Genomic DNA, 26,103 nt, shown 5'->3' on the forward strand with positions numbered 1-26,103 from the left:
AAAGTTGAATACTCCTTTTGTTTACCTCCTCTAATTTAATAGCAACTAATATAATCATCATACCTTATATTAACAATGGGATCAGTTGGATGAATTTCAGCATCACAGGTTGGACAATTAAGGCACTTCTCTATATGACGAACTATACAGGTTTTACAAACTGCAAACATAAAGACATTATATTGAATGCTTTAACCTGTACAGTGTATGAAGAACTTATTTTGCATTGCATTTTCTGAATCAAATCTCAAGGCATAAATTTGAAGAGAGTTCATATAGATTAAATTGGCATGATACATGTAGGTAAGCTAACCTATCCTGAGCTATGGATAAGCAGTCACAACCAATGAGAAACTAAATCATTTCCGAACATTTTTTTTAGAATATGATTACACAAATATAAGCTAGTTTAAAAAAAAATAATGCATATTGTGATTAAAAAGAATACTTCAAAATTAATATTTTTACACATATCCAAACCTCAACCTTGAATTTCTCAACAACAACAAAAAATGTAATTAAAAAAATTAATAGCAACATCAGCTATACAATGTAACTTAATAATAGTCATACTAACATGTATGCATACATTCTGTGATAGTGGATGCTTCATAAAGATAACCACCACACAATGCACACGTTATGTATGTATTTATAGAACACAATGCTACATTCACAGGTTCTTTGCTCAGACTTGGACAAACTGGAAGCTGAGCTAACTAAAACAATAAAAAATAAGTTGATATTTCTAGTGTCTGAACAGTTATATATTGTATTGATTGTATTGTTTTTCTCACAAAAATTAAGAAGAAGCAAAGATATCTATCCATTAAAAGTTTAAGTTGCAGACATTTCAATAGAATTTCAACTTTAGTTCAATTTGAGTGTAAAACTTTTCTTACATTTAATTGGTTAAATCATAAAATGGGAACAAAATATCAGCTTATAATTCAAAATGTTCTACCTGCTCCTTCAAAGAGAGTCTAGGTACTGGTTTATCTTCTGTCTGATTCTTGCTGACAGTTGATTTACTACAAGATGGTTGTTCTATGTCTTCTGAAGGAGAAGTGCTCTGAAATATCAGTTGTCAATCTAAATGAATTAAGTCCATATTATTAAAGCACAGCATTACCAAGAACAAAAGATTACGATACAATGTTGCATATTTATCTCCACAATTTCAGACATTTTATTTTTACTGATGTCAGTACACATTTTTTGTACCTTAACTTTTTTACAACTTAATCTTGAGAGTCCTTAAAAGGAAGTATATCATATTTTGTTTGGAACTTTGCCATAATAATTTCATTTTTAGTGTCTCCAACTACCATCCTTGCAATGCCTCCACATCCACATCAGATTTGAAGACATCAAATTGATGTGATAGCAGTGACAATTCTGTTTCTGCTTTTAAAAACTTAAGTTATTACATGTATTGACCACATGAGAAGTAGTGAAAATAGGTACATGTAAGACCTAAAGAAGGAAGCACTTTAATTATTCAGATATTTAGTTATAAAATGTACCTTTAATGAATCTGCTATCTTTTCTAAAACATCTCCACTGGTACCAATCTTTTCTTCTTCAGTATTGAATTTGGTTGGAATTGAGTCCAAGTCACACACATTGTCTGCAAAGTGTAAGCTGCACACTTCTAAATCATCTGTTATCACAGCTTCTGGTTTCCATTCCAATATCCTTTCTATCCATGCCTGTCTTTTATCCTCGTTCTTTGGAATTGTGTGTAATGACACTGTCTGTCCATTGGTTACCACACCATCTTCATTAGAACAAAGAACACATGGAGATTGCTTTTCTAAGGTATTCAGTCTTTCTGCTGCTTCCATCTACCTTTATAAGAGCAAAAGATGGACAGACATGAATGCACGGTATCTGGAAACCATGATTGGAAATTAAAAAGGAAACTGTCATTTTTTCCTTGAACAAGAAAGCTCAGATTCAAGATTTTAATTTGCAAGGATCATTTTAGGAAGGAATTTGGAGTACTTCTTTTTTTTTTGATAACCCTCTTCTTTTGAACACAGATAACCAAAATCGAATATAAGATGTAACCAGTTACATATAGAGTTATTGCCCTTCATTATTATGATTTATAGAACAATTGAGATTCCAATCATTTAACATAATCTTGTGTTATTCTTTTCAAAATCACTCATGATTGATTGATTGTTGGGGTTTAACGTCCGAGCAGCAATATTTCAGCTATATTCAGACGATGAACATGAAATTAATGATAAAATGAACATGAAATGATGATGAAATGAAAAAGGGATGGGACACAAGGATATGGGGTCGACAAATTTTGATTGCCACTAGAAAAAGGGAGAGGTGGGTAGGGTCGGGCAATTTAGCCTCCTGTGGCGGAACCCTATGGTTCCTACTCCATGGAGAATACCACAGTAGGGTTCTTTAACGTGCGAGGAACGTGGCATCTTTCCCAACACGGTGCACCACTATGGTTTGCAGTCAGGTTTTCCGTATTACAGCCTGACAACCCCAGCATGTAACACGCCAGGGGTACACCATTCCACCACCTGGGGCACACATCCCAGTTGCTCTATGGGCAGAGCGCCCTAGCCTCAGGCTAGGGTTCTGGGCACTATTTAGTCGCCTTTTACGACAAGCTTAGCGCTGTTGCAGGCCTATTTTTTTGACACCCAGACCTGCACAGGTCCAAAATCACTCATTAATTGATTTTCTGTATGTAATGTTTCCAATATTTCTTCTTTGTTTTTTATTTCAATATTTAGCTTTTGTTTTTCTCCTTTAAATATCTCGCATATATTTCCTCCTTTTCTAAATAAAGTGCAGTGTATTGTTTTCCATCAGTACTAAACACATTTTTTCATGTCTGATTCATTATCGTGAAAAAAAAAAAAATTTACATTTAATATTTGACAGATACATTCATATGTCAATAATTCTAATCATGAGATTCTTCATACTTATAGCTGTTTTTGATTGGTCAAGAACGTCGTTGCCAGAAAGTTCATACATGCATGAACTTCGCCAGATAGTTCATACATGCAAGAACACCAGTCAACTTGAAACCAATATGGCAGCCGTGTAGTTCGAAAGAGTGTGACAACAAACTAAATGGTATAATATAGCCATAAGAATAGTTTATTGCATGCACATTGATTTTACCGGTCAAGTCTGTTTACAGAGAGTAATTTTCTGTTCAGGGAAAGAAACTTATAACTGAGTCTGACTGAACCCTTGAAAACACCTTGTTGCAATTTTCCTTCTTCCTTATTGTATTTCCTTAATAATTATATTCCCGTTGAATTGTTCACATCTTGTATATATATAAATTATTTTCTGTTACCCGGGGCAAGTGAAATTTGGGTCAGGGAAAGTTAGGTACTTAGTTACACTTTCCTGTGGCCAGTCAAAAACCATATGCTGTAAGCAGTGTGGAAAACCACCACTCGCCAGCTCGCCAAATACGAGTATATGTGTAATTTGGCAAATTCTCATTAGCTTACACTTGTCAATTTGGCGACAGTCATTTGATTGGTGAGTTCCAAGGAAAGTTAACCAGCCAACAGGTTATTTAGTTAAACATCCTACAACAACATACATTAAAAAAATGTTCCCTACATCTTAAGAAGTTAAGCTTTAGACCTAATATGTCAAGTGAATTTTGGCATGATATGCACAATTTTATTGATGTAAAGCATTCCGGTAAATGGGATGTGCCAAAACCTACACGATGGTCCCGATCTCAAATTAGTATTCAAACAAAATTATCTTGATAATTTATGATATGTTAACTTAAATTATTTGTTTATTGCCAAAATAAAAATTAACAAGAAGCAATGATAAACATTTTCTTGTTTCATAATAATGATGAATCTGTTGAAATATAGTTTTATTTTTAAAATATGAGTTCAGAAAAAGAGTACTTATTGTACATGAAAAACTTGGGAGGGAATATTTGAAAATGGAAAAGTTTTTGATTAATTAAAAAACAAATGAAAAGATAGTTGAAGAAGAAAAAGAAAGGCAGGAGATAGTCAAATCCGAGAGAAAACAGATGACAGTACTGACAAAAAATCCCAAAAAATTTGGCTAATTGAATTTCTATTTGGCTAGCAAGATCAATATTCCACTAGCCAGAATGGCAAGTTGGGAAAAAAATGGTTTCCCACACTGTTTAAGGATTTGTTTTTGTTAGGAAAACAGTCCTTGACTGTGAGAAAGTTGACTTTATATGGATTTTTCCAGAGGAAACCTCAATTTCTGAAAAATCCTAGAACACTGAGTGACATTGCTTTATGTTATGTTTTCCCAAGGCATAACCAAGGAGTTACATATGGGAGTCGGTATTTCAGGTATCCCGAGCCCGAGCTCAACTTCCCTCAGCTGAAAATGATTTTTGCTGATATCATTTTTAAAATGAGGTGAATTTCTTAGATTTTTAAAAGAAATGTCTATGAGTACAACATATATGTATTGAAATATTCAATTTAATGAGTTAAAATTTTGCTCTCAAGCATTAAAGAAAATGTGATTTAAAAGGGGTATTTTAGGTATCCTGTCTCTGTAAAGGGAGGTAACTCGATCTAAAATCTAACTAAATTAAAGACTGCAATTTCTGATGATAAACAAATCAAAGTTTTAGTTTAGTCTCTTTAAAATGTTTTTGCTATAATATGAATTGATGGATTTTTCACAGTATCATATCTTAATTATTATTTCTATTTTTATTTATAATATATTTATAGTTAATTTTCATTTTAAAGAAGATATCAGCAAAAATCATTTTCAGCTCGGACTCGGGATACCCAAAATACAGACTCCTGTTAAATATATAAATCCCTGGCATAACTATACAGTGCCGACAGTGATATATACACACACATGGGTAGGCAATTCTTTTTAGAAAGAGTAATCAAGGGAACCAAGGTTATTGCAGTAATCAAAAGAATGTAATTCTGGGACAAAGGCCAGACATGGAAAACAGACATACACAATAAAGAACATAAAGTAACTAAAATCATACATACAAAGTAACAAAAGCAAATGAGCAACTCGGACTCCACTAAAAACAGGGAGCATGGACCAGGTGCACCGGTAGGGTAAGCGTCCTCTCCTTTTGAACTTCTGCTAAGCCTAAGCTAAGTTCTAGAAACATGAAGTGTTCAGCAAAATAGGGTTTTGTGGTTTAAATTTGTGTTTAAGGACTAAGGATCACAATAGCTTTAATCTTCCATCTTCAGACAGTTTTATTCCATGGTGCATATAAGGTTGGTTTATCGTGTTCATCCTGTAGCACGTCATTTTCTTAATTGTACAAATTAAATCTATGAGAACATTATAGAAGATGGTATAAAATTTGCTTGATAGGATCTAGAACGGTTTCGCAATAATAGTTGTCTCCCTTTCACTTATATATTGTTATCTTATATAAATGAGTGGACAATACTACAAAGCAGAGACACGTACCACAAGATCGTTGCGATCATCACAACTAACGTCAGAAAATAATATCTTTTAAAGCAGACGCCATAGTTAACTTCCAAAGACTGTTCTTTGTTACATTTGTTTTGATTGGTCAATGACAGTAACTTGCTTTCCAATAATCCAATTGAAATACCCCTTTTAATCCTATTGGAAATGTTTAATGGCGAATGTTTGTAAAAGATGGTGAGCACGTGGCTTTCTCTATGTTTATATATATATATATATTTTATTGTTTTCTCGACCTCTCTTTTGGACATGTAATGAAAATTATGTCTGATAAATTAAGATTGATTTTCTTTTCTGCTTGACATACCCTGTACAGTGTGCACTGCATTTGCAACCACGGACTTCCAAATCAGCATGATGGTCGATGCAGAATGGCAATGCCAATGATACTAACCCTAAAGCACAATCAAGATTCATTAACCAAGCAATTAACTGTTAGTTAAGAGGACGATTTAAAAGTTACTGCTGAATTGACTTATTTTTAGTGTTGTGTCTTAATTGAAGTTGCAGACCCTATTTTATTCCAAATTATTATACACAAACAAATTTCATGGACTTGAACAGTGCAGAAATATATTTACATGCGTGATTTGCCACATCTCAGCATTTGAAACTAACTTTTCTTGCTAGGTAGTCCACATAAGTCATAACTACATGTATCTTATAAGATAATTTAGGTAGTCCTCAAAATTATTTTGCGGTCCTTTCCATAGGAATAATAAAATTGTAAGTATTAATTTTAATAGCCCAAAGAAGTACCAATTAAAATTTCATGGTAGTCTTCTCTCAAATTAAAGGCACAGGATTACTGGACTACTGTTTGTGTTGAACCAAGCCTCTGTCAACAGTGAATTTAATCCCAAAATCAAACTTGATAACCGAGGTCCCAATTTAGGCAGCAACCGTTTGATTTTTTTGCGGGGTGAGCAACATTACACTAATGATTATTTTCTCTGAGACAAACTTTTATTTGTGCCTTCAGCATAAACCAGTTTGTTTCATTCACAGCAAGTTGAAAACTTTTTAAAATTTTTTTTTCTAGATAAAACATATTCATATTATGATTAACAGACCTTTGTCCTTTTGTTGTCCACCCTTAATACGATAAAATGATGCAACCAATTCTTTATAAATCTTAGTTGAATGGTTTCTTTTACAGAGTATATTGATGTAAGCTCTTCTAGTTTTATAAATTTTCGATTGATCATTTTTGTTGGACTGAATTGACACAAGAATGAAGAAATTCTCTGTTTGGATTATTACCAAAAAAGATGCTATGTCCATAATAATATGATTTTTGATATATTTGTTTTCTCTCTTAAGTTTACTATTTTACAATTTAGAGTGAAGGGACTTTATTTTTTTTAAATGTGGGAGTTTGCCATTTATTTTAATGTAACTCAAATGTGCTTACACCCATTTTCATGTACCTTTTGGAAATAGATTGTTTCCATTGAAGTGAGTTCTTTGTTTTATTGGACTGAAAAATGCTGCTATCAATCACTAAGAAATTGTGAATTGATTGTTTTCTTTATTTTAAGCTTCATTTAGATTTTCATTTATCATACCCTCTAAAAGAAACATTTTGGGGATATAGAAATTCCAATGTTGGTCTTTCCATGTTTTATAAGTGTTTTTTCAAGTATTTAAGTTATTTTACCATTTCCATTCTTGTAAAAATCTGATCTTGTTTAAACACTTAATAACAATCAATACTGTGAGCTGTATTAGGTTTTAATTAAAAAAAAGAAAGTTTCTAATTTTTAATTTGCTGATCAGTGCATCACAGTCTTTGCCATATATTAATTTCTGACAAGCCTGAGCACTGAATAACCAAATGTTCCTTGTGTCAGAGACTGACATCATATAAAAAGATACACAATGAATCTGGACTATTGGTCATGTTATACACATGTAAATAAGTAAAGATTCTTTTCTACAGAATTATTGAACAAAAACTCCAATGACTCTTGTCAAAATATTATTTACATTTTTTGCAGGCTCAGACATTGTTCATTCTCTTTGAGCATGCTTCAGGATATGCTCTCTTCAGAGTGAAAGAGTTTGAGGAAGTGTCAATGCTCCAGAGTCAAGTAGAAAAATCTGTTACTGATCTTAGTAAATTTCAATCCATTGTAAAGCTTGTCGCTTTTTCTCCATTCAAGAGTGGTACCAATGCTTTAGATAACATTAACAGCATATCTGAAGGTAGGTTATTAAATATAACAGTTATTGTACTGTTAAGTGTCTTTTTTTCATTAGAAGTAGGTCCAGTATGGTGTTATTGGTATTCAAAAATATGTGGTATAATTATTTCTTAAAATAAGTTCATAATTGCTTCTTTTCTCTCTTGTTTTCTTATATCATAGAATACAAAATGTATACCTGAGCTGTTCAAGTTTTTATCAATTTAGGTCCATTTTAAGTAAATTTTGAAAAAAATAGTTTTTCAATTAAGGGGAATTTTCTAAGTTCTGGTGTCGTGTCATGCGAATAAGAGAAGTACGTGTACATATTTAACATGGAACAGAAAGGAAATGGTTTGTTTTGTATTGTTTTTGAGTTTTTACGTGATTAACAGGTATGCTATTAAGTGGAATCCACTGTAATGGTTAATCTATATTACAGGGATGATTTATTTCTGCTTTTTAGCGGAATTCCGCTAATTGAAATCCGGGTTTTGCCATTATGAATTTTTTTTTTACTGTTTATTTATTTCCGATTTTACCAATTTTTGTTTTGTTTGATAACCTCGTAAAATCATCCCTGATATTAGGCCATAAAAAATGTATAACAGTTTAAGGTTTTATTCCAAAACAAATAAACAAACTAAAATAAGATTGATCATTTTCTTTTCATTCTTTTTCTTTTTTTTTCAGTGCAAATTTCTTATTTATTTCAACCAAATCATTGGCCTTAAAAAGTAAACTTCTATGGTTCACTTAGACTTGCTGTCCATTGACAATATTTATTAGATGTCAGTGCAGTAATGTTGGTCTTCATGGCCTGTGCCATGATGACATTTTGAACGACTGCCAAAATATAATAATCTTATGGTGCAGTCATAGTCTGTCTTGTCATTGTCATAGTCTGGGGACACTTAGTTTCCGTGCGATAACTTTAGTTGTGGTTGACCAATTGTTCTGAAACGTTGGTATGATTTTACTAACTATTAAATGAAGTTTGCTAATTAATATGGACTTTGTAGTCTCTTCTGTTTTAGAATTAGGGACCAACGAGAGTAAAAAATAGGTGTTTTATGTAGAATGTTTGTTTGTTTTTTTTATTTTAGTTATTCTTATTATATTGTGTTCCTTATTGAATAAAAAATGTATAAGCATATTTTATGTTTTAGACCTTTTTCAAGTTGGGGGGGGGGGGGTTAGATTGGGCAAATCCCCCAAAATTCACCTGTTTTATGTTTGGTTGATTTCAAAATTTTGTTTTTATTAGATAGCTGAAAAATCCCTGCCTGTTTTTTCAATCAGATTTCAGATATCTCTTACGGTATCCAAGTTATAAGGGGCCAAAGGGGCCACTACCGTAAAAAAAAAGACTTTTATTTTTGGTCTAATTTTAAATTGAAATTAAAATTTTGTGCAATAAAATGTCCATAATGAATTGTAAGTCTATATGCTTAAGTGTGTCAAAAACTAATGTTGTGTCCACATCGTAACTGTTCAAGGTTCGACCTGTGTTTGGTATCATGCTGCACTTGGTGAAGCTTTTTATTTGTTTTTATGAATGGGTGGCAGACATACACATTGACAAACATGATCATGCCTGATTAACTCAAACGCAAGAATGGCTGAGCTGAAATTTACTTCTGTTTTTAAATGAAAAATTACTAATTCTAATCTTTTTTACCTTTAGGTTTTGATTGAAATGACTTAGGGACAAAAATAAGGTCTGTCAGGCAAACAGACATACTTTGTACATTCTGTTGTGGCCTTAAGAAGAAATTGTATTGGTATGATTCATCCGGATTTGTTTATTTCTTAGGTCTTGTTCATGAAGATTTACAGGCATTTTTAGAGAACAATGTCCCAAAATCATCTAAGAAACAAAAAGTTTCATTGGGTGTTGCTGACTCTAAAATTGGGGCTGCAATTACAGAGGATCTACAGATACAATGCTCTCAGACAGGAGTTGTGCCAGAAGTCATTAGAGGTATAAGGAACTGTCCTAATTATTCATATGTCTGTTGTGATGTAGACTCTGCAGTTAAGAATTTTAGGGAATATACATTTATGGTTAGCTGTGCATGTAGTAGGACTTAAAAACTTGTTTTATAAGCACTGAAGCTTTGCAGTCATAAATGTTTTAGTGATGCATGATCTGAAATTGTTTTGTTAGTAAGAGTACTTGATGCAGACTGTGCTTTGCCTATAAGCACTGTTCTATTTCAAATTTGTAGGAGAGCACTATAGTAAATCAAAATTATACAACAACAAAAAAATTGGCAGTTTTATGACATGTTGTTGTCTGTATTTGTTTGGTTTTTAGACAAACTTCAAGTGTATGGATCTCCGTTAAATTGTACTATACCACAAAAAGGAGGTTGGAATTGATTTGGGGGTTACGACCCTAGACATTGACGAATTAATAGCCTAAAAAAGGAAATAAAACATACATTTATTTGGTTTCCAGACATTTAATTATCTTTATGAGGGAAGTAATTTAGATATTCACATAAAGAATGACATGGCATGATGCTCTATGAAATTACCGCAACAAATTTGTGTAGGCATAAGGCAAGTGACCATTTGGAGTTGACACATAAGGGCAAAAGGTACATATTGTAGCTGATAGAAATACAAATAAACAATGTTGACTTATTGTATACTATGTACTAATATTTTACATCAAATAGATGATCAGTTCAGGGATTGTAGCAAAATTATGTTCTCTCCTCGTTTCATTAGAAGTCAAAACCTACAGCTACAAGCTCTAACTACAATTTATACTACTAATATAATTATTTGATATGCTACTGGTTGATATTTTAATGTAGGTGTTAGAGCCCATTTTCCTAACTTGGTGAAGGGTTTAACTGACCAATCAGCAGGCAAAGCTCAATTAGGTTTGGGTCACAGCTATTCTAGGGCAAAGGTGAAGTTCAATGTTAATCGAGTAGACAATATGATCATCCAGAGTATCAGTCTATTGGACCAGTTGGATAAAAACATCAATACATTTGCCATGAGAATGAGGTTAGTGCATTTGTTGTTTTTTTTTCTTTCAAATCCCCAGTAAACAATAAGTTCAAAGTATTTTTATATGAACTAAACAATTAACCAGACTGTTACCACTCACTGACTGAGGTTTACAATGGGCAGTTTTTACTAAGGCTATGGAGGCGTTGGATGGTTCCAATCTTTCTGCCATTTATCCACGTTTCATTTCTAATAAGATTAAAATACTAAATCTCGATAAAGAAGTTGTAGATTTAAAGATAAAAGTCTAGATTTCATATGCCAATCTGAAAACAAATTTGTTTTATATGTCTACCATGATATGTTTAAAAAGAATCATTTTTTTTCTCTTCAGAGAATGGTATTCTTATCACTTTCCTGAACTTGTAAAGATTATTAATGACAACTACCTGTATGCCAAAACAGCTAAGTTTATTGGTAACAGGAAGGAATTTACAGAGGAAAGAGTTGAAGAATTAGAAGAGGTTGTAATGGATAGCGGGAAAGCAAGAGCTATATATGATGCTTCAAGGTCTTCTATGGGTAAGTGTAGAATAAGTTCTATTTTTGTTTACTGTTACGAGTATATAAACAGTCATTTCTATCAAATAAAGTTATCATGAATGAAAAAAAAAGATTGTTAAGAATTATTTGAATCCTGGACTGCAAACCAATCTATGTTAATGATGCTGCGGTAACCTGGTTTGTTCAAAGAGAACCTACCAACCAGAAAGCCTGTTACAAATCAGATTAGAATATTATACTTAGTAATCCACATTTTTCCAGGACCTGAAACTGCAAACATTTCTTTGTTGGAAAACCTTTCTTGGTATGGGCAGTGCCAATTTTTAGCCATTTCACTTAGTATAAAACACTTACCAGATAATTAAAGATTACATGTATGTACTGGTACCTAATTATTTATTATCAGAATGGAATATTTTGTTTCATCTTTACACAGGAATGGACATATCTCCAATAGATCTTATCAACATTGAGACTTTTGCTACCAAGGTTATCTCCCTTGCGGAATACAGAAAAAGTCTGGCAGAATATCTACGAAATAAGATGAAACAAGTTGCCCCTAATTTGGCAACTCTGATTGGAGAACAGGTTAGGTGTTAAGTTTCTGTTGGGTGTAACATCTTGTTTCTTTTCTGTAGGGTTTCATAAATTTTCTTCACATAAAATGCATAATGTTCTTTGAAGTTGAGGGGTGGTTTGATATTGGTGTCTCATTTCAACTATAAATACTCTTCTGTTACAGTTTACAGAGGCAAAATTATTTCACATGATTTTCACACAAATTGAGCAAATAAACTTTGTAACCGAGTTCATGTTAAATTTGGGTGAATCAAGCCTTCCCTTGTACACATGAAAGTCATGTTAAGGGAAGTTCAAGAGAATTTCATGTGAAGCTCGATTAACATGAATTTCACGTGAAAATATTTGCCTGTATACTATAGTATATATTATAAACATGGAAAGTAGTGAAGATTAGGGTAACAAGTAGATATAGTGAAGAACTATTCTTAATCAAGGAATAGCTGAGAATTTATTGCAGTGAAAAATGTTCTCAGCATGCTGTATTAGCAATGGAAAAAAACACTTATTAAATCATTTATTGCTTTTTTTCAATAGGTTGGAGCTAGACTTATTGCTCATGCTGGTAGTTTAACCAATTTAGCCAAATACCCAGCTTCAACTGTCCAGATCTTAGGTGCTGAAAAAGCTCTGTTCAGGTATGATTTCTTACAAACCAATGCACAAGTTTGCTTTTTTATTAGTTTTATGTAAAAGGATGTGATTGAAGTAAATATAATTTTGCTCACTAACGTCACTCTAGAATATTATTAATATATGTATGGTTTTCAATGATTTGTTAATGTTGATAAATGACTAAGTAAATAAATATTGAATTAGTAAATATCAATATGAATTCAATTATTTGTTACAGGGCATTAAAAACCAAAGGGAACACCCCAAAATATGGATTGATATTCCATTCAACATTTATTGGAAGAGCTGGAACAAAGAATAAGGGTAGAATTTCCAGATACCTGGCCAACAAGTGTTCAATTGCATCCAGAATTGATTGCTTTTCTGGTTTGTGCATACTATATTGATGATTATAAAGTCTTTTTACTTTTAGAAATTCTTGAAAGTTTCTTTTTAAGATCTCTCAAGAATATGTCTTTTTCTATAAAGGATTTAATTTACATGTGAAATTTAAAAGCATACTACAATTTATTCACAATGGTGCTTGTATTTCTGAATTTTCCTTTCAAATTCTGTTCATTAAATTTGCAATTTCTGTGGTAGTTTAACACTGTGATTGTTGGTCTGTTTTTTTTTTTCAGAATTTCCTACATCAGTGTTTGGGGAACATCTTAAACAGCAAGTAGAAGACCGTCTAAAGTTTTATGAGACAGGAGATGCTCCAGCTAAAAATGTGGATGTGATGAAACAAGCTGTGGAGGAGGTAGGAACTATGTTGTTGATATATCAATGACTTAAATGCACATTGTCTATTTTATTGTGACATCTAGGGTTTCATAAACATACATTGTCTATTTTGATGTGACATTTGGGGTTATTTTTGGAAGATGTCATCATTAGTTTGGAATCCCAGATTGGAGGAGGGAGACACTAACAAAAATGAATACTATATATCATAATTTATTACAAGACTGATATGAAAGGATATTGTTTTAAAATTTTAAATGATAACCAAGATATGTTCCTGTGAAAGGAAAGTGTGTGAAAAATATATTTAAAACACAAATAAGTGTTTCACTGATGGCAGTTAACAGAAATTGTGTCTTAAGTGAAAACTATAATTTGTTTACTAAAATTTTTCAGGCAGTTGAGGTGCAAGCAAAACTTGCTAAGAAAGAAAAAAAGAAAAAGAAAAAGGATAAAAAGAGGAAATCTGATGCCATGGACGATACCATGGAAACAACACAGGAAGTTGATACCACACAAGAGGATGACAGCGAACCTCCTAAAAAGAAGAAGAAAAAGAAGAAGTCAAATGATGCTGAAGATGAAGCTCCAATGGAAGTGGAACAAACATCTGCAAAGAAAAAGAAAAAGAAGTCATTGCCAACTGAAGAGGAAACAATGGAGGTAGAAGTGTCTTCTGCTAAAAAAAATAAAAAGAAGAAGAAAAAGAAACAAGCTGAAGAATCCGATGATGATTGAAACACTTTTATTTGGGGACAAAATTGTGTTCATTTTATAAAAATTTTATCATTTATTTTACTCTTGATAGACAGATTCTATAGATGATATTTTGTTTTATGTTGTTACTATCAAAATTTTTTCAACCTCCGAGTTATTCTACAGTTAATCAAGCAGAAACATACAGCTAGAATGATCTATTTTAATGTGTTTTACAGTTCAGTTTTTTGTGGAAATATTTTCTTTTGTGTTCAAGGCCCTTCTTGCACAAGTTTTTTTGCCATTGCTTCATATTTATAAACTTCTCTGTTAATTCAGTTTTATACTATGTTGGGACAAGAGTGTTCTGTGGTTTCAAAATACTGCTTATTTTAAAGAAAAGAGGGACTTATTAATGACTTTTTCAATAAGATTTGATGATGTTGATCAATCGTGAATCTGTACATAAAACGTACATCAATAATAAACATGTAACTTATTGTTGTCTATTAGCCAGATGATGTCTTCTTGTTAAGTTTTAATAATCCATTATTGCCATCTATAAAATGGTACTCTGTAAGTTAATGCAAATTTTACACTGTTTACTTGAGGATCTATGCTTCTTACCTGGATAACTCCTTCATTTTTTTTGTTGATTTCCTTCAAAATTTAATAAAGTAATTAAAGATCAGATGGGATTGATTTCCACAGAAATCAGTTGAGGGAACCACATTTTTGAAAGGGGAAATTGTGAAAATAATTAGATCTGTGCTAGTTGCCTGGGTATAATTCACAAACAAAGCTTGGGAGGTATGTAGGTTTCTCTTTTATCGTCCATTTCTCTTTTAGCTGTTCACATATCTTGTAAGCACAATGCTCAACTGCTCAATGAATTTTGTTGAAAGTTTTGAAGAAAATAATTATTGTTTAATGTTTGAAAGTTCATGGTTTTTACATGAACAAAAAATCATGGATTTATACTTATCACCTGGGTACCGTCTTGTCAGATTCCCATGGAACTACTGTAGGATGAAATGTGTTATGAGATCTCACCTTCTCTTAACATGCAAGTGGTATGACATATACATCAGTAATGAAAGACCAAAAAAAGGCATAAAAGAGAATTCTTTGTATACGCTTTCACCATAGAAAAAATATTATGCAAATAACTGTTATAAAATTATGATTGTAATGTTATTGGAACAGCTCAAGGTAGTGATAGTTGACAAACAGTAATTGTATATGAATTGAAAAGGAAATAATTGCTACTTAAAAAAGTATAATGTAAGTTACATAGGTTTGTATCTGGAGATATAGTAATTTTTTTTACACCTGAAGATCCAAAGTATGCCAAGAAGCATATAGAATTCTGAAGGTATTAAAAATCAATTTGTTTTGATTCAACAGGTGCAATGGCCCTAAAACTCCTTAAAATTCATAATTTATTTCAGTTAGGAAAGAAACTTGAAATTCAAAGGGAGTTCCTGAAAAAGCCCTGATTTTTCATGTGAAATCCTAAATTTTCATGTTACTTCACTGCTGTCTTCAAAAGTTATCCTTTGAACTTCTTGTTTCAATGACTGTTAGTTTTGTAATTAAGAGATTGCATGGTAATAGTTTGTTTTCTTCATCACAGGTAATCAAGTGTTTTTCTGTTGAAAATTCAGAAAAGAAACTAAAAAAGATTGAAAAATTTTACAAAGTATTACCGGGTAGTTACTTTTATGTGGTAAAAATACCAAATTTTTGCCCTAAATTAGCATTATTTTTTTGCCAAAAGGTGTTGGACTGCCTGATTTAAGTGTAGGGATTGTTACCTTTGGTGGAACCCTGTAGGTACTCAAAATTTTGTTCCTTTGGAATTTAACAATTTTTGCGCCATATTTTGCTATTAATGCTGTCCTGACTACATGACATCATTCAAGTTAATTTGCACATATTGGCGATAAAGATGCATACTTTTTGTGGTCAAAGGCAAAACAATTCTTCTGAAGCACCAGATTCTGTATGGGTCATTTGAAAATGTTTTTTATATTGCAAGAAAATGGTTTCAAGCATTTTTTTTTTTTTGCTCACTTTGACCGATGTAGCAAAAACATTGTCTACTATACATGACAAATATGTTGTCGTACCAGCAGACAAAGCCCAAAACAACATTGTTTTTGTCTGCAAAATGTTGTACATCCAATGTTTATTATCAGAGGTAGACGTAGAAAATAATAGCAGTGATAAGACCTATACTGCTACCACTTTCTCCAAAGAAGAGACTGTAGAAAACCATAAATCTGTGCTATCCTCTTTTGGTCTCTCTACCAAGGACGATGATTGTGATTTACCATCTATGTACTGGATTCTTACACTCCACAAGAATCCATACAACGTTTCATAGCTGGATCTGCAAAATGTACCACCAAACCTCTTTCAAAACTTAACTTCTATACTCACAACTGTCAAAGAGGGTCTGCAGTCTTACCACAACACTTGTTACTCCTGTAGTGGTATTAATTCAATGTGGATCCTGAAAAATTCAAATGATCTTTTGGAGACAATCAGTTCAAGACTATTATCTGAATATAATAGCATTAAAACCTATGATTTTTAACACTGTAAACTTCTATTCCCCATACTCAGTTAAAATCCCGACTTGAAAACATTATACAACGTTGTTTTTCCAAAAAAGATGGTACACCTAGATACAAATATATAGTTATTGGTAGAGATACCTCATACTTTGTAAGAAATAATTCCAAATCATCTTCGAAATATACAGAGGAAGATGTTTACAAAATGCTGGAATTTTTAATTGGGAACAAATTGTGCTCCTTTACTTGCTGCCTTTTCCTTCACTCTTATGAGGCTGACTCTATAGCTGAACTGATCAGAAAGAAAGAATATCGTTTGGCTAGATCCTTCAATCTCAGTTTCCGCTATATAGACGACATATTATCTTTAAACAGTCCTAATTTCGGGGATTTGATACATTGCATCTACCCAAAAGAACTTGAGATAAAGGGTACTACAGACAGTATGAAGTCAGCCTCATATCTTGACCTACACTTAGAAATCGATGGTAAAGGAAAACTATTGACCAAACTTTACAACAAACGTGATGACTTTTCATTCAGAATTGTCAACTTTCCTTTCATCTGTGGCAACATCCCTTCGGCACCTGCGTATGGAGTGTTCATATCACAACTCATATGTTATGCCAGAGCTTGCCGAAACTACGCAGACTTTGCTACAAGATTGAAGTCATCACTACAGAAGTTTTATGGTTGTCATCATGAACTCGTGGATTGTTATGGTGTGTCCATCTGCACCATGAAAACTGATTTATTCAACTGGTCATAGTTTTCCTTTCCTGTTTTGTCTACCCCGGACTTGACTTTTTATGAGCAACTGGGCGGGTGTTTCTAGAAAAGCAGAGGACGCTTACCCTACCGGTGCACCTGGTCCATGCTCCCAGTTTTTAGTGGAGTATGAGTTGCTCATTTGCTTTTGTTACTTTGTATGTATGATTTTAGTTACTTCATGTTCTTTGTTGTGTATGTCTGTTTTCCATGTCTGGTCTTTGTCCCTGGATTACATTCTTTTGTTTACCGCTATAACCTTGTTTCTTGTGGTAACCTGCATAAAACTGATGTGGGGATTTCTGATCTATAGAAAAACATGGCTGCTGTTACAAAAATATATAACAGCCAATATTTTGAAAACTATAATAGATAGAAACTTTCTATTGCTAAAATGATCCTTATGATAAGTCCTGCCAAAGACTTCTTGAGTCAACTCCTTGTTAAATTTATTTCCCTTGAAAGACAAAATTTAACCAGATGAGCTCCTGGAAGCTTGTTTTTAATACAAAATGTACCCAAAAGTCATGAAGAAACATAAATCTGATATTCACAGTTCACAGTTTCTGTAGTATCCTTTATCTGAAGTTCTTTTGGGTAGATGATGTATCAAATCCCTGAAATTAGGATTGTTTAAAGATGTCATCTATATAGCGGAAACTGAGATTAAAGTATCTAGCTAAACAATATTCTTTCTTTTGGATCAGATCAGCTATAAAGTCAGCCTCATAAGAGTGATGAAATAGGTCAGCAAGCAACTAGAGGAGCACAATTTATTCCCATTGGAATGCCGGCCATTTGTTGAAAAGCGCGCCCACCACACTGGACTAATACGTTGTTGATTAAAAATTCAAGCATTTTGTAAACATCCTGCTCTGTATATTTGGAAGATGATTTGGAATTATTTCTTACTAAGTATGAGGAATCTACCGAGAACTATATATTTGTATCTAGGTGTTTTTTGATATGATATCATTATTTTCTTATTGTGAATCAATACTGACAAAATCATCCATTGATAGTGCCATTTATAATTTACATGCATGTTTTTAGTACATTGGGATACCATTGAAGTAGTTCTGTAATAAGGGGTATGGCTTAAATACCAAATTAGGTTATAAGAAACTGACTATGTTCAGTAATGCTGAACTATTCAGAATTTCATAGAAATTAAAATATATTTGAAATGTACATTGTTTTAGTGCTAAATACATGTAGTGAGTGAAATTCCACAAGAGATTAGTTTATACCTAGTTATATGGGGATTTATGACATGCTGTGCTTATAGCTAATCAAAATCCTAGAAATTTACAAGTGCAGGGATAATGATATATAAATCTACACCCTTCACAACTCTGGATCAGTTCTATGGAGATAAGACCACATCATCATAAATTTATAGAAGTTGATACATATTTACAGTTGTTAATAACTGCTGATCAGACAATGGTTTGAATAATATGTGTCCTATAATTTTATGATATCATTGAAAAGCAAAAATGAGTGCTGAAAATAAAGTGTTGTTGCTGATAGATCAACAGAATTTTTCTCTTTTGATAGGTATAAAAAGAACAGGAAAATGAAGTTTCATTTAGTAGTAGTTACTGTAATTATAGACATAATGAATATAAAATATCTATTAAGTTTTGATTCTTATTCCAGAAACATGTACCAGTACCATTCCTTGAAATAAAATAAATGCCATAATCTACTTTAAAATGTTCTCTTACAAAATTGTTGTGAACAATTTGAAATAAAAAAAAAATCTGGTTAACCTTAATTTCCATGATTGAATGTTGCTAGTGAAACAGTTCTTTTTGACAAAATATATTAAATTTGTTTTATATTTGTTTTAATGTAATAGTGTATTGAGACATGGAATCTCTAGCTGATATTTGTGCATTGGCAGACAGACAAAGTTCAATTACTCCAATAACCAATGGTCTCACTTACCACTTCCAGGTCAAATGGCCACCCCACCTATGTAGTACCAAAAACACACTGAACCTAGACATATGCATTGTAAGTGCATTATTTGCATGTATTATGATTAAAAGTAGTCAAAATGAAGCTGAGAATGTGTACTTTAAAATCATATATGTAATTAACTACAAAAGTGTATGAATATTGTTTATATGTGTGAGTAATTTGCCTCCATGCTGTCAGTTAGCAGAACAGGTAAAAATGTGGATTTTCAGTATTATTTATTCAAGTAAATTTTGTGAAGAATTTCTACTATCATCGTACCATTAGCATAATGATTTTGGAAGCCTTATTTTCCAAGCTTCGCAACAGTATGCAACTTTAAGATGTCATTTGTCCTGGGAATTCACAGTGAGACTTTCAAAATTACTTTTTTTAACATGTAAAGTAATGGAAACGTTAGAAGTGGTTAGTGAGACCAATGGTGCACCGAGTTGATGACATATTTCTATCAATCCTTTATCCATTGTTATCATATACATATAGAAAATAAGTATCATTTCTTACTGTATAATAAAGTAAGTTTTAGGGCCAAAAATTTGATATTTTTCAAGATTGTCGAAGTGGGCTGATATCAAAATGTTATTACATGCTTCGGAATGATATTACGTGGCTTTCCGTAAACGCTTGGCAATTTTCGTATTTGTTTACAATATGGCGTCTAGTGATGAAGCAGAAGAACAGCTGGGTATGATGGAAATAGAAATTGACAATACAATGGAATATATAGAGTCTATGAAGAATATTAATACAAAATGTAAAACTGTGAGTGATATGAAAGTGCTATCGCGTTGGCTGATAGTAAAGATAGTAAATATGTTTGCTGGGGCACAAGTGACCGGAAATATAACAATTAACTTTTCAAGTTAAATTCATGACCAAAAAAAATATAAATAAACATCAAAAGTTTCAACATCAAATATTTTATTATCCCATTATTAATAAAATTGTTGAAAAATAAATATTATATTTTTTTGGTGTTTTCAAAATGTATGATATAATAGCCTTATTTTGCACTCCTATTGTGAAGCATATGATAAAAAGAACATCACATAACATTTTTGATATCACATGTATTATTAGCCCTTGGTTGATATTGGCCCTTGAGGGTGTGGCTCTTGGGCCAATATCAAACCTTGGCCTAATAATAAATGTGATATCAAAAATGTTCTGTGATAATCTGATATGTTTGATAACATATTTTGTACATATGGTGGTACAATGTATATAGTTCAGGAAAAGAGGAACTTTTTAATATAACATACTTTAATTTCAATACAATGAATACTGTAAAATGAGATACAAAAGGACGGAATAGTAAAAATTCACATTCTGTATCACAAAATAGTTCAAATATCACAGAACAAAGAAAAAGAACTCAAAAATCTTCCTTTTAGATCATCAGAATGCTTAAAAGTTGCAATAAAAAAAAAGAAAAGTTCTCTATTGATTTCAAAATCACATCCTTTTTCCAAAGATATAAAGTACACATTAATGTTCAGTCCACTTAAAGGTGTCGGTTTTTAAAATGTCAACATTGACACTATATATATGTTTAGTGTTCCACTTGAACCAAAGCTGGGAATGTCCTCATTCTTAACCTTTCAACCTCTGCACGGAGAACAGCCACTTCCTGTGCCTGAGCTTTGGCTAGATCAACCAGTTTCCTCCTCTGTACAATCTCCATATATCTCTTGTCTTTACCTGCATCAGATCGTCTATCAGCTGGGAAAAAAACAATCAGATATACTAATCATATAGCATATTAACTTGTATTTTAAACAAGAGGCTCCAAGGAGCCTCAATCACTCACCTGGTTGAATTTTGCCTTTTATGGGCAACAAATTAAACAAGAAGTTGTCCAACAATTTTGACTTGAGAAAACTTTGATAGGACTTATCATAAGGATCATTTCAGTAAATGAAAGTCTAAATCTATCATAGTTTTCAAGACATTGGCTGAAACTAAAAAAAAACCTGTCATTTTTCCCTGTCAAGGGCAATAACTCTTATAAGAAGGCGTCTGACAAATTTTATGCCTGAATACTTTTGTAGTCCTAAAAATAAGGATCATTTCAGCTATTGAAAGAATTTGGCTAAACCTAACTGTTTTGGAGATATATGCAAAAAACTACTGTCTGACCCCTATTTTGAACAACAATGTTAGCACCAATAATAACTATCGTCAACAGTCGTGTGGCCTTAATACATATCAGATTCAGAGTTGGATATAAAGATTCTGTCAATTACATCATCTAATAGTAGGGCTGTATAATTACAGATTGACTGATTGATTGTTGGGGTTTAAAGCCCAACCAGCAATATTTCAGCTATATCCTGGCAATGAACATGAAATGATAATGAAATGAAAAATAGGATGAGACACAAGGATAATGGGGTCTGCAAATTTTGATTGCCACAGGAAATAGGGAGAGGTGGGTAGGGTTGGGCAATTTACAGAACAATTTCCCAATTTTGAATATTGTATATACAGTACTATAAACTTTTCTAGTTTTGACTGGTAAATATGAGCCAGATGTATTTTCTTGTTTATTATCCTAGGCCCAGTTTCAAATGAGATTTTCCTCAAATCCTTCTTTAACTGAAATTCCCACCAATTAGATTGCTTGGAATTATAGATTAGAAAAAATTCTCAATCTCAGATTTTTTTTTTTATGAAACCCAGGCCAGGTTACCTAGAATAAAAAATATTTTAAATACAAAATAAATTTATTTGTACATACCATTTACTTGATCAATAAGCTTTCTTTCATTGACTGTAACATTTAGTTCCATAAGATCAGAATCTATTGTGGAGTTGTCTGCATTTCTTGACTTGATTGTTCTTTTAAGATCCTTCATGATCTTTTTCTTCTCGGAAACTTTCCTTTCATGATGCTGAAAAAAATAAAATTGCACATTTACATCATTAAGAATTGATACACATAAATAATATTCAATGATAAAATTAATGAACCTTCATTGCAGCTAATAATTTTTTATGTATTTTATATGATTAAAGAGATATCTTGAAAACAAAAATGTTCTATATATAATGAAAATGAAATGAAACAGAAAGTGATCACAGTCATATAATTGTTCAACATACTGTATAGCAGGTAATTTTTGTGAGGTGCTAATTTTGGCATATTTTAGCAGTCTGTCTAAAAATGCTAAAATTAATTCCACCAAATATTTGCTCTCAGCTCATGTACTTAGAACACAACTAAGCATTCGTCAAAATTATAATCGCCAGTTTTTTTGGGATACTATTTACCCTCAAAATTGCCAAATTTTACCCCACTATACGGTAACTGAAGGACCATTTTGAGATGGTTAAAGGAAATAAACCCAATTTAGAAATTGGACTGAGAGTGAACTTGAATATGCTAAGCATCACAAAGTATACATTAACAGTTATCAGTCAGTTATGTCGATAAACCAAATTATATTAGTGGTACCGTAGAGTTTACAACAATCAAGGGAGATCAGCAAGGACGTAGCAATAGATTCATTGTACAATAACTGCAAGAATTACAACCAAATATATACACTGGCCTGTGTAATCAAGCATGCGTGCCTTATATCATTGTAAGATCCTCCTACCTTGAGTTGTGTGACAATAGTCTGTTCCAGTTTGCTTATTTCATCAGCTTTCTTCCCATCATAGTCTTCATTGTTCAAGTACTAACAAATAAAAGCAGTTTATTTTAATGACCTTTTTATCTTAATGAATTTGTACAAACAAGAACAAGAAGTACTGTGAGCAGCTTCAAATGAAGTTTAAGGTCTCACCACAAACTTCTATTGTTTTCATTACTTTAGATGTTAAAAAAAATTAATTTTCAAAATTTCACTGTGAATTTCCAAGACAAAAGACGTCTTAAAGGTGCATACCATTGTGAAGTTTGGAAAATAAGGCATTCAAAATCATTGTTTTACTCAAAGTTAATTGACTTGAATAAATGATACTGAAAGCCCACATTTTAACCTGTTCTACTTACTGACAGAAAGGAGGCAAATTACCTCCATGTAAACAATATTCATACAGTATTTGCAGTAAATTATGATTCTCAGCTTTATTTTTGATTATTATAGATTAACATACATACACATTATGCAATTGCAAGGCAAAAATCTAGGTTCTGTACAAAAAGTGTAACCATTTGACCCAGCAGCGGTATGCGAGAACAAATGTAAAACCTTTTTGTTGGATATCTCCCTCTGCAGTCCTAAGAAAATATTAATATTCCTTCATGCACATCTACAAATGTCCAACTTTCCTATGATATTTCATCAAATTCCCTTGACAAGTTGCACTTACGATAGCTCAACATGTAAAACTCTTAAGTTGGATGATCTCACTTTGGAGTCCTTCAACAGATGGAAGAACAGACAATGGATACCATATATCCCCATCCCCCCCAAAAAAAACAAAAACAAACAAGATCAACAAAACTACTGCTACATATGGAGTACCATACATTTATATTGAGCTTATGACTCCTTACATATTATACTTCCTAGTATTGCTAGTTGCAAAGAAAATGGTTCCTAGTGTGCTGATGACACAGATAAGTGCTTTGATATTCCATTGTTTACATACCAACTGAATTTCTCTTGTAACTTTGATAAATTGAATATCCTTCATTTTGTTCTTTAGATCCTCCATTTGCATCAGCATCTTTTTATGCTCCCTGATAATAAAACAAACATTAATAATTTCTTTACAAAATCATTCAGATTTAAAATCAGATAAAAAAATCTTTAAAAATTATTAAAAGCTATGCATGACTGTGTTATTACATATTTAAGGACTTACCATTCCAGCTGAATAATGCCTTTCCTGAAGTCTTTACTTTCTACCATACTGGAAATCTTATCTTCTCCTAGTTTCTGTAAGGACAATCAATAAAGAAAGGAAAATCTTTTGGTCCAGCTTTATTTATACTACAAAACTGATGTTTTGTGAAAGTATACATGTAGTTTTATTTCAGTGTCATCTGAAGTAAGAAAGAACTTGTAAAAGTGTATCTGATCTATAAATGAAATTGCTATAGTGTATTTTCGTAAGCACCCCTTTATCCTTTTTAATAAGTAGAAAAAAGAAAAGTTACGCTTTTCAGGAAGTTTTAATTTCTACCTTTATGTTAGTATTGAGTTCTTCCACCACACTACGATGAATTAATGCACTGTCTCTGTAATCAGCGATGAATGATGTAGGATCTATTTCAACTTGTCCTTGTTTCAGTAATAATTGACATTCCAAGTTCAGGTTATATCTGGCCTGGTCATTTTTCAGTCTGAAATTTAAACAAAACAAAAATAATGTAATAATTTAATTTTGACATTTAACCAATTACTCTACATATAGTGCTAATTCTATTACGTTTGTTTAGCTGATACCACTATGCATCCAAACGCTCTTCAATTTTTAATACGATGCTTCCCGTTCAGCACTATAGATTTGAGAATTCAAACAAAATGAAAGTGATGAGAATAATTATTCTAATATAGAAATATTTATCTATGCCATATCTTTGTGCAATTTTCTTGATTCCATGCAAGTAAAATATTTTGCAATTAATTTGCAGGAATAATCTTTTCAAACCATTCACACATAAAAAAATATTGAAGACCATACTTTGAAATCAGCATCTGAAGATCTTCTATATCATCTTTCAGTTGATCATCTTCTTCTTGTCTTTTTCTGTAGAATGCCTCCATTTCAGCAAACACTAATGCTTTCTGTTTGACCTTTTTGTAAATAACAGTATGATAGATAATCTTATAGTGGCTATTATATAGGGATGATATATTATAGAGGGATGATATATTGGGGAAACAGTACAGAAAAGCTTCTCTCTAATTTTGAAACTTTTGTACTTAATTCTTCATCTGATTTTAGATTCATTTTTAACAATAGAAAATAAATTCAGGTTCTGGATAGGTTGTGTATCAGAATGGTTGTTAATCTTTTTTTTAAATACAGGGGTGGAATTATAAAAGGGAGGGGGCTTGATTCAGATAATTATAACAGGAGGCTCCAGGTTATAACTAGTTCATTTTAGCAAAAGTTTGCACGAAATTTTTCAACAAAGAACTCACCTCTTAGATCAACCACTAAAATGATCCATATTTGGTTTAACTTATAAAATTTGTCTTAATATGAAGCAAAAGTAAACCTCATATTGATAAGGGGGGGGGGAACAATTCATGTATGATTCACCTAAATTTTCTATAACATGTATTACTGGTAAAATTCATTGATTAGCATACTCTTTTCCTAACTAGAACTACATATTATTGATACCATCTTAATAATAAAAAAACAGACTTAGGAGAAATATATTAAACAAGAATTAAGTTGTTCACTACCACATAAGTATTATGATTCAATAGACTTTTTTGTAGTAAGTCCATGTGTGACATAAACTTCCACTAGGTAGGGTTTGGGCAGACAAAAGAATTTTCCTTGCAGAAGTGTATAATGAAATTGCTCCATGCATGATCATCTACTATCCCAAAGTTAACACGAAAGGGTCTATATTATTTAGTGAATCAGCGATGCTGTCGTGCTATACCTACCAAGAAATCATTTTCAATTTTAATTCTCCTAAACTTGCAGAGTCTTTCCCAGACAGGTATTTCTATTCCCTCAGGGATGTTGACATCCTTGTCAAGGTCATTAATGGCAGATTCAAGTGATGCTTTAGCCTGGGCGTGTTGTCTGGCAGTGGATGGGCGATCAGCAAATGGATTTGGCAGACCATGATCTGCAGTGGATGGTGCAGCAGGAGTATCAAAGCCCTTCAGTCGTGGAATCCTGTAAAATGACAGTTTTTACTTCGTATTTACTAATCAATTACACTGAAAATCTATAAAAACAAACTAAAAACAGTTGTTTTCCCTGGTGAA

The 26,103-nt window shown here is 32.3% G+C and overlaps 3 protein-coding genes across 20 annotated transcripts in view; 1 reads left to right on the forward strand and 2 right to left on the reverse strand.

Annotated features, from left to right (window-relative positions):
* Positions 1 to 5,574, reverse strand: part of LOC148623004 (uncharacterized) — a 23,537-nt gene extending 17,963 nt beyond the window's left edge. The window contains exons 1-5 of the mRNA XM_088573447.1: positions 5,473 to 5,574; positions 1,527 to 1,851; positions 965 to 1,072; positions 578 to 719; positions 64 to 160 (exon numbers count right to left, since the gene is read on the reverse strand). Of these exons, the coding sequence (XP_088429573.1) occupies positions 64 to 160; positions 578 to 719; positions 965 to 1,072; positions 1,527 to 1,847 (668 nt within the window). The 5' untranslated portion in view covers positions 1,848 to 1,851; positions 5,473 to 5,574. The remainder of the gene's footprint in view (positions 1 to 63; positions 161 to 577; positions 720 to 964; positions 1,073 to 1,526; positions 1,852 to 5,472) is intronic.
* On the forward strand, positions 5,532 to 14,352 carry LOC148623005 (nucleolar protein 56-like). The gene is made up of 10 exons (XM_088573446.1): positions 5,532 to 5,673; positions 7,497 to 7,704; positions 9,499 to 9,666; positions 10,511 to 10,709; positions 11,047 to 11,234; positions 11,653 to 11,804; positions 12,333 to 12,433; positions 12,649 to 12,797; positions 13,052 to 13,173; positions 13,554 to 14,352. The coding sequence occupies exons 1-10, from the start codon at positions 5,671 to 5,673 to the stop codon at positions 13,893 to 13,895; spliced, it is 1,632 nt and encodes a 543-aa protein (XP_088429572.1). The 5' UTR covers positions 5,532 to 5,670; the 3' UTR covers positions 13,896 to 14,352.
* Positions 14,353 to 20,434: 6,082 nt separating this feature from the next.
* Positions 20,435 to 26,103, reverse strand: part of LOC148623006 (cilia- and flagella-associated protein 43-like) — a 35,684-nt gene continuing 30,015 nt past the window's right edge. For all 18 annotated transcript variants that reach the window (XM_088573441.1, XM_088573443.1, XM_088573439.1 and 15 more), the window contains 8 exons: positions 25,774 to 26,011; positions 24,830 to 24,942; positions 24,329 to 24,488; positions 24,008 to 24,081; positions 23,792 to 23,882; positions 22,792 to 22,872; positions 21,930 to 22,083; positions 20,435 to 20,911 (listed from right to left, as the gene is read on the reverse strand). In XM_088573441.1, the coding sequence (XP_088429567.1) occupies positions 20,742 to 20,911; positions 21,930 to 22,083; positions 22,792 to 22,872; positions 23,792 to 23,882; positions 24,008 to 24,081; positions 24,329 to 24,488; positions 24,830 to 24,942; positions 25,774 to 26,011 (1,081 nt within the window). In that variant the 3' untranslated portion in view covers positions 20,435 to 20,741. The remainder of the gene's footprint in view (positions 20,912 to 21,929; positions 22,084 to 22,791; positions 22,873 to 23,791; positions 23,883 to 24,007; positions 24,082 to 24,328; positions 24,489 to 24,829; positions 24,943 to 25,773; positions 26,012 to 26,103) is intronic.

This window comes from Perna viridis, chromosome 3, assembly GCF_037379345.1.
Source record: "Perna viridis isolate PV_CMFRI_1.1 ecotype Kerala chromosome 3, ASM3737934v1, whole genome shotgun sequence".
Taxonomy (NCBI): Eukaryota; Metazoa; Mollusca; class Bivalvia; order Mytilida; family Mytilidae; genus Perna; species Perna viridis.

Bases quoted from the DNA above. Each gene is read 5' to 3' on its own strand.
- LOC148623005 (XM_088573446.1), top strand. The intron at 7,705-9,498 runs GTAGGTTATTAA...TTTATTTCTTAG, and splicing joins CATTAACAGCATATCTGAAG to GTCTTGTTCATGAAGATTTA. The intron at 12,798-13,051 runs GTTTGTGCATAC...TTTTTTTTTCAG, and splicing joins CAGAATTGATTGCTTTTCTG to AATTTCCTACATCAGTGTTT.